The sequence below is a fragment of the Pteropus vampyrus genome, unplaced genomic scaffold, assembly GCF_000151845.1.
Source record: "Pteropus vampyrus isolate Shadow unplaced genomic scaffold, Pvam_2.0 Scaffold36, whole genome shotgun sequence".
NCBI lineage: Eukaryota > Metazoa > Chordata > Mammalia > Chiroptera > Pteropodidae > Pteropus > Pteropus vampyrus.
The window spans coordinates 5,059,339-5,067,489 of record NW_011888817.1 but is presented as its reverse complement, the minus strand read 5'-3'; the positions used below and the strand labels follow the sequence as shown (position 1 = coordinate 5,067,489).

The window sequence follows — 8,151 nt, the reverse complement described above, 5'->3', positions numbered from 1 at the left end:
CAGCAGACTCTGAGTCATCAGCCTCCAGGTTTCTGTTTAGGAATCAGAGATGATACTCCCGCCCCTCGGAACTCTATCTGAAGCCAGTCCCTCAGCCAACTCTGTTAGCCAGGCTATTAGAGAAGGCTTAACGTGAACTGTGAAATCTGAGGAGACACTGGTTTCAATCTCTCCCTGCCACCCTGACAAAAGTGGCTACCAGCCAGCCTGATCAGAGTCTGTTAGAGAAATAAAGGAAACAATGAAAACATGACAGCTAGTGGCCACTGGAGGGGTGGGTGCAGGGGGGTGGGGTTGGGGGAGGCTGGGGGGCGGGCAGTGCTGCAGGAGAAGCTGGGGACCGGGAGGACAGAGCACTGGAATGTGTCCTTTTCAAACCTTTACCTCAGTGGAATCAGGCTTCACTACATAGACCAGTTATTCTTATATATCTGTTTCTTTCCCAATCTCTCCCTGAACAGCTTAACCCACTCTCTTTCCCTCCCTCCCCTCAATTCTGTTTTATAAACATAAAATAGAGTTCCTTCTCTAGTACTAGGCCTTCACTCACACTGGGTCTTGTGACAATCCTAGTTCTGGGAGGTTCCTTCCTAAACTCTTGGCCAGTGAACTGGGTCGCCCCCTGCTGACAGCTCTGTTTACTGCATGAAGACCACCAAACATGTCTTCTTGAACCCGTCCCTCCCCAACCCCACAAATCTGTGGCTGCAGCAAGACAAAAAGAGAGAAAAAGACTTTCCACGCCCAAAAAGCACTCCTGGGTCATTATGGCCACTCTAAGACAGGCTTGGGATCTTTAAAATAATGGATGATGCAATGTTCTTTCCTATTCTTCTGCTGAAAAAGCTCAGCGGGGACCTCAAACATGAGGGCTTTTGTGGGAGAAGGGACACCAGAGAAAGAGTACCAAGAGGCCTAGGTGTGTTGCTAACCTCTTTCACAGCTGTGCGAAGCTGCTGCAGGGCTGTCTCCCTCCGCTGGGCCTCTTCTTTTAGGGCCTGGCTTGTTCCTTCTTCTTGAGCCACTTCCTGCTCTAGGCTCTGAATTCCACAGCAAAGAGTGGTTGGTGGGAGCACACACCAGGGGTAACAAGTTCAGAGCATATCACTTTCGGCCTGGACTCTACACTAAAGCCCCATCCTGCCCAGACTGCTACTTAGAGATTATTTAACAACAGCCCTGACTGAAACCCTCCTATAGTCCCTGACCATGTATTAAACAGAGGCCAGTTCCTCAGTAGAATGATCCAGGCCAGTCTGGCCCTTACCTACTTTTCTAGTCATACCTTTTTTTAACCCTCCACACGACCTCCTCTCCAGCCACATCGAATAACTAGCCATCATCCCCAAAGGCTCCAGCTCTAATACTGTTGCTCACTCTTCTTCTCCTTTACCCAGACTTCTCTTCAGCTCAGGAAACCCCCAAGGCCCACCTGAGCTTTCCTCAATCTGCAAATCAGATTCAGTTAATCCTAATCTGGCCCTGCTACTCATACTTCCATCAGAGCTCAGGCGTAAATTTGCGGGTTGTGCACATGATTCCCCCCTCCAGTAGACCATACCTTTCTTGAGGGCAGAGAACATCTATTTAGTTGAGTTCAATATTTATTGAGCACTTACTGTGATAGGGACTGAGGCTACTAAAAAAAATACCAGTCTTTAAGGAGCTCACAGCCCAAGCCCTTGATAATAATGTTTTAAATACTTCTGACAAAGGGGTAGGAGAGCACTCCCACAGGCACTAAATCTAGTTAGTAATGTGTATGCATGTGCGTGTAGGGGTAGACGAGGGGAGAGATTTATATTTGTTGTCTTTTACCTCTCATTCTATCCATTTCAATTTCTCCCCAATTTCATAAGTGATTTGAACAAATTAAGTCTAAAAAATATTTCTGTAATTGAAAAAAATGATTAGTTTGTTCTTTTTTTGTTCTTTAGATTAAAAACAGACTCACAAATATAGAGGGCAATCTGGTGATGGCCAGAGGGGAGAGGGGTTGGGGGGCTGGGAGAAAAGGGTGAAGGGTTAAAGAAGTACATATTAGTAATTTATAGATGAGCATGGCACAGGGAATGCAGTCAGCATTAATGTAATGGCTAGGTGTAGAGCCAGAGGAGAGAAAAAGCAATCAAGGGGATCGTTTCATAAACTATGTAAATGTCTAACCAATGTACTGTGTAGTTGAAACTAGTAATAAAATAAAATTTAAAATTCAAAATAAAATTTTTTCCCTGAATTTCCCCATTTTGTATTAATAAAAAATGTAACTTTCAAAGAGAACATCTCATCACCACGAAATACTCAAGGCAACAACCATTATGAATCCATCTAATTCCAGCAAAGTCTCCTGACAATTTGCTTGACCACGGCTAAATGTACCATTTAAAATGTTGGGCTTTTTCAACCTTTGTGGAACCTCAGTGTTCCAGAAAACATACTTTGAGATCCATTAAAAACTCTACTAAAAACCTGGAATTTTAAAAGGGTATAAATGTTCATTCACTAGGCTTGACTATATTCTAACAGGACTTGGAATAGGTAAACTAAATAGATACTGCCCAACCCATGTAATGGTAAAGGCAGGATTGCAGCTTTTGTTGCTCCCCAGAATCAGTGCATTTTACCTGTTTTGGTGTAAAACTTCTTTTAAAGTCCAAAGAGAACCTGAGTGAAGCTGCTTTACCTAGAATTTCTTGGAGAATTCAATTAAGGACACTCCCACTCTGGCCCAAAATAGAAACCAGGACTTATCTTTGATTTTTCCTTATTCTTCAACCTCTTATATTCTGTTAGTCACTGATTCCTCTCAATTCTGCCTCCCAAAAGTCACTTAAATCTGTCCCCTTACATCTCCTCCTTGCTATGCTGCCTTATGCCAGGTTCCTGCATTATTTCTTACTAGGATTTCTGCAACAATCCACTGGCTTCCAGCCCCGCCTCTCTCCAAGTACCAATCTTGCACACTCAAGCCTGAGCTGCAAACCTGACTATATATAACACACTCCAATTAAATGCTATATAAATTCCCATCACCTATCTAAAAAATAAAAGCTAACTTAATTGGGAAGACAAAGCCCTCTCATAGCCCAGTTCTCCATTCACCACCTTACTTCAATATCAAACTGCTTACAGTTCCATGTGCAAACTCTACTGTTTCATGCCTCCATGTTCCTACCCATGCTGATCCTCTAGCTGGAATTCCAATACCATCCTATCCAGATGCACTTCTTTGCCTAACTCTTCTTCCCCCTTTAGGGGTAATGACCTTCAGAAACCCTTCCTTGACTTCTCCCTCTCTCACTTTCTATGCTCCCACAGGGTAATATGGACATTGTTCTCAGAGTACTGTGCTAAGACCCCTTCTCAACAAGACTGTACGCTAAAAGCACTGATTGGGTCTCATCCTCGTATTCCTAACACTGAGCAAAATTGCATGGCAGAAAACAACAATGTTGGCTGAATTCTAGAGATTCCATTATTAAGTCCTGCCCACCATGTCCCAAGGACTCCAGTTCACCTGTACTTGTGAACGCAACTGATCCATCTTCTGCTGTTGCTTTTCCACAATCTGAAAGGCAAAGTTATCAAGGAAGGCTGTAAGCAAAGGCTGATGATATAGTAGGAGGCAAGAGGGCAAGAGGCTACATTAGGGTCTGTGGGCTGGCTATTAGCCCCACTGGTTACAGCCAGTTAATAGTGAGACCAGGGTGAAGACATGTTAGCTCTACCTACAGAAATATAACCCAGATTCCCTAGCCTGACTAACTAGCTTCAGACTCTTGTGCTCCAGGCACAAAAAAGCATATAGTCATAAAAACGAATATAGTGTGGACTTATAACCACTACTGGGTGTGGGGTGGAAAAGACAGATCAGTGGAATTAACATTATATATAGCAAGCATACATTCCGGTTCTTTGGTAAAGGACATTACTAAAAATTCAGTTTAATGAAGCCTGCCCTGTCTAGGGCTGTGATGGTTGTTACTTATAGCTTTTGTCACACTGACTGTGCAAGGAGAGGACCTGAACAGGCTCAGTTTCCTGTCCTTTGAGACCTTAGGTAGTCTCTGAACCTTTTCTGGGTCTTCTTTTTTTGCTGACCTATGATCAGCAGGCCCTGGGCTCCTCTTTCTCTGCTGAATCAGGGCCATCTCACTGGTTAGAACTCTGCCCACTGCAGAGGTTCAGTACGAGGTCTGAGCCATGAATGAAGTGCACCAAGCTTCAGTGCACCAATTTGGAGCATCTAGTCTGGATGGTCAGAGGCATGTCCTCCCCTCACTTTGCTTGCCGGTTGTAAGGATGAATAACTAAAATACAAACTTACTATGAGGGGGTGACTTTTTGAAAAAAGAGAGAAAAGTAATGGGTAACAGATCCTAGGTGGCCCAGGACCAGAAATTCATGCTTCCTTCCCCATACATAATCTGCTCTTTCCTCTCAGCCTACCCCGTTACAGCCTGGATATTCTCAGTCACCTTTCGGAGAGAATCACATTCCTTCTGCCAGGACTCCATTTCCACTTTTGGACCTTCTTCATGTTGGACCAGACCTTCTCCATTGGCTTCCACACACTGCTTATCTTGCAGGCTGAAAAACAGTGTCCTCTTCAGGAACTCTAAAGTCAGAGAGATGTGGCTCTGACTCCTGATTCTGCTATTTATGTTTTAGGGAAAGACACTTAGGCCCTTCTGAGCCATAGCTGAGGCTATGTGTTAATGTGTTAGTTCTGTTATAATGTAGGTTATGCCACACAGAAGTTCCCTTCCCTAGAGGCCAACATCTATATGATGGCCACTGTTCAAAGCTCTTGTTTTGAGCATTGTTTTGATATCTGAAAAAAATAAACATCACATGTATTTAGACTATAGAAGTCATACATGTATACTGTAGAAATTTTGGAAAATTTTTCTTGGCACACGTAGTTTGGGGCAGAGTCAACTTTGTCCCTTAACCTTGCTCTGACTCCAACCAATGGTCTCCTCCAACTGATCCCCACAATCACTTTCACCACAGTCCATCTGCTAAGTTAAATAACAGGGTCATTTGGTTGAATATGGGATGAGAAATCTAATCCGTCCCAGTAGAAACTGGATTTGGTCCAAGAGACTGCTGAAACAACCATCACATTTTCAGAAAATGCTATTAATATGGAGGAAGCTCCCAAGACAACCTGAAAGTACATTATGGCATCTTGTTTTGTTCTCAGAACCTGTTGTGGCAATCGAGAGCAATTCTTAGGGCTGAGGAAAAAGAGATGCTCTTGGTAGCCTTTAGCTTACAAGGCTCAAAATGTGGATATCCCCCGGTTCCCAGCACCAGGATCTACTTCTGCAAATATACAGATAACTCAGAAGTAAAGTGATTTGCCCAAACTTACACAGGGAGTAAGTGGGGTAGCCGGGACCAGAACCTAGCTCTCCACTCCTTTCCTCAACCCCACAGGGATATTTACCTATGTCTAGTGAAGGAGAATGCTGCTTCTCTCTGTCTCACACTTTCCAGTTGAACCTCCTTCTCTCTGCAGGCTGCCCGTGTCTCCTCCAGCAAATTCTCCAGTTCACTCACTCTCTCCTGCAGCTCTGTGCTCTTCAACTCAGAGTCCTTAAGCTGAGAGACAGGATGCCATGCTTAGGTCAACCCAGACTGTCTGGGTATTTCAAACAATTTGCAATCTAGTTGTAAATTTGACGGATGTGAGTCTGGACATGACTCTTTTGGGATTTTCCTTTCAGGAAACCATGGGGGTAACCGCATACAGCAGAGGCTGAGAAAGTCCCCTGGCTTGGCTACTCCCTGCTTGCCCAGGGAATGCCCTGACATTGCACTACCTGCTGGCTCTGCTTCTGATGGTCTTCCAGGGTGGGAAGGTCAGCTAGGTAGCGCTCCAAGGTCTCAATACGCTGCTGCTTCTCCCGATTTTGCTCTGATTCCTTCTGACATTTCTTTTTCAAATTATTGATATGTTTATCACGACCCTTGACCTAAGGAACAAATGTCAAGAATTTGTCTCCATTTGACTTCTCTAGAACCCTGAACATCAACTTTTTTCAAACAGACACCTGTCCAGAAGGCTGTAAATATTGTTCTACTGCAATGAAGGCAAGAAGCTGATCAAATTTTGCCATTTGAGATTAGGGCATAAATTGCAGAGTTAACACACCTGGACTTTCCAATCAAGGGCAAAGAATAAGGGCCCCCTGGGCAGTTTTTAAAAAGTGCCCAAGCACTTCTACATAATAAAAAATTTGTTTGGCCTTTGTCCCAGGTTCCTGGGAGGTAACTTCTAAACTCTTAGAATTATCCAAATAATAGAGGAAATCTATTCTCTCCTTCCCTCTGCTATTCATATTGCTACAGAGCCCGCCATTTATGCTAATGAGATTACTCAGAATGGGGGCTGGTCACTAAAGACCAAAGGAATTGAGCTCATCTTCCTATAAGGGGGTAGGGCAGTTGTTCAATCATGCCTACATAACAAAACGCCCAATAAAAACTCTGGCTACTGAAGTTCAGTAGAGATCCCTGGTTGGTGAACACATGGATGTGCTAGGAAGGTAACATGCCCTGATTCTATGAGGAGAAGGCAGAGTGTCTGCTTTAATGAGCTTGCCCTATTTGTCTCTTCATTTGGCTGGCCCTGATTTGTATCCTTTATAATAAAACTGTAACCCCAAATATAGCACTTTTCTGAGTTGTTCTGGCAAACTAGTAAACTTGAAGGGTTCATGGGAACCCCTGGATTTGTAGCCAGTTGATCAGGAATATGGGTGGCTTAGGGAACCCAGAACTTGCAGTTGGCATCTGAAGTAAGAGCAGTCTTATTGAGGACTATGCCCTTAAAACTGTGGAGTCTAATGCTAACTCTGGGTAGTCTGCATCAGAACTGAGTTGCAGAAGTATATTCAACTTCCCTGCATACATATAACCAATCTGGTCTGTTCTGGTTAAGAGGCAATGCATTTCTCCCTAAATACCACACATGATATAAAGCTAAGCAATCACCTGGAAGGGCTAATGAGACTGTAAACTCATTGACAGGAGGGGCTGTGTCCATTTTTCCCATTATCATATCCCCAACACATAGAACAATGGTCGGCACAAGTTAAAATTTGGAAAACAATGTGCCCATCACAACCTCCAAGAACCTCTGTACTCAAGGCACCAATTACCTCTGAATCAGGTTATTAGCCATAGACCTGAAAAATAGGAGGATTTGCTTAAAGTCTATATATAGGCTAGCTGGATACCATCTTCATCCTAGGTTTCCCCAACAGGGGACTGGAGATTCATTCTCTGTAGAAATCAAAGAGTGATTCCAGATTCAGGTAGAGGGAGAGTGAAGCACTGAGTTGAAAATAAGTAAAAAATCTATGTACAGAAATATAGGGCTGAACCTAATCTCCTCAGTGTTGAGAACCTAAAGGTCAAAAGCATTCCTGCTCCCAGCCTCCCCATCTCTCTTTACTAGAGAGAGTGAGATAAGACATTTGGACACTGATATTTGAGGATTTCCAAGTGAGACGACAGTTTAAGTCTGATCATCCTACTGTAGAGTCCATCAGGCAACTACCATGAACCCAGAACTTCCATTCAGCTTTCAAATACTTCATTCTTAAATATGAATGGCCACTTATTCAAGGATTACTAAGCCTCTAACATAAAAGACACCAAAACAAACAAAAAAGTACCTGAAGGAAACAAGAAACAATATTATAAGCATATGTAGACATCCCAAAAAGTATAATTGATACAGTCAGAAAAATGAGATATTGTATCCATGAAACAAAAACAGCAAAAAACACAAGAAAAGAATACTATTCAGAGATAGAGAGGTATATATCAGGAGAAAAAAAAGAATTGAGGATGGATCCCTTTGTGGGGTGGGCCGGGCACAGAACTACTAATTTTTATTATAAACATATGGTATTTGATTATTTTAGATACATGTATTATTTTGATTAAAAGTTTCTGTTTTAACAAGCCTCTAAGTCCTTGTTATAGCAATGGCACCAACATCACCTGAGAGCTTGTTAGAAATGCAGGATCTGCATTTTTACAAGATCTCCAAGTGATTCTTAAGCACATTAAAGTTTAAGAAGCACTTCTCTAGTTGATTTTGATACAAGTGGTCCAGAACTAATAAACATT

The 8,151-nt window shown here is 42.9% G+C and overlaps 2 protein-coding genes across 2 annotated transcripts in view; both read right to left on the bottom strand.

Annotated features, from left to right (window-relative positions):
• The window catches only part of SH3BGRL3 (SH3 domain binding glutamate rich protein like 3), a 6,279-nt gene extending 5,616 nt beyond the window's left edge, over positions 1 to 663 (bottom strand). The window contains exon 1 of the mRNA XM_011358046.1: positions 643 to 663. Within this exon, the coding sequence (XP_011356348.1) occupies positions 643 to 663 (21 nt within the window). The remainder of the gene's footprint in view (positions 1 to 642) is intronic.
• A 45-nt stretch (positions 664 to 708) lies between these two features.
• Positions 709 to 8,151, bottom strand: part of CEP85 (centrosomal protein 85) — a 23,671-nt gene continuing 16,228 nt past the window's right edge. Inside the window, exons 7-11 of the mRNA XM_023529425.1 lie at positions 5,832 to 5,984; positions 5,456 to 5,610; positions 4,479 to 4,590; positions 3,518 to 3,568; positions 709 to 1,040 (exon numbers count right to left, since the gene is read on the bottom strand). Of these exons, the coding sequence (XP_023385193.1) occupies positions 777 to 1,040; positions 3,518 to 3,568; positions 4,479 to 4,590; positions 5,456 to 5,610; positions 5,832 to 5,984 (735 nt within the window). The 3' untranslated portion in view covers positions 709 to 776. The remainder of the gene's footprint in view (positions 1,041 to 3,517; positions 3,569 to 4,478; positions 4,591 to 5,455; positions 5,611 to 5,831; positions 5,985 to 8,151) is intronic.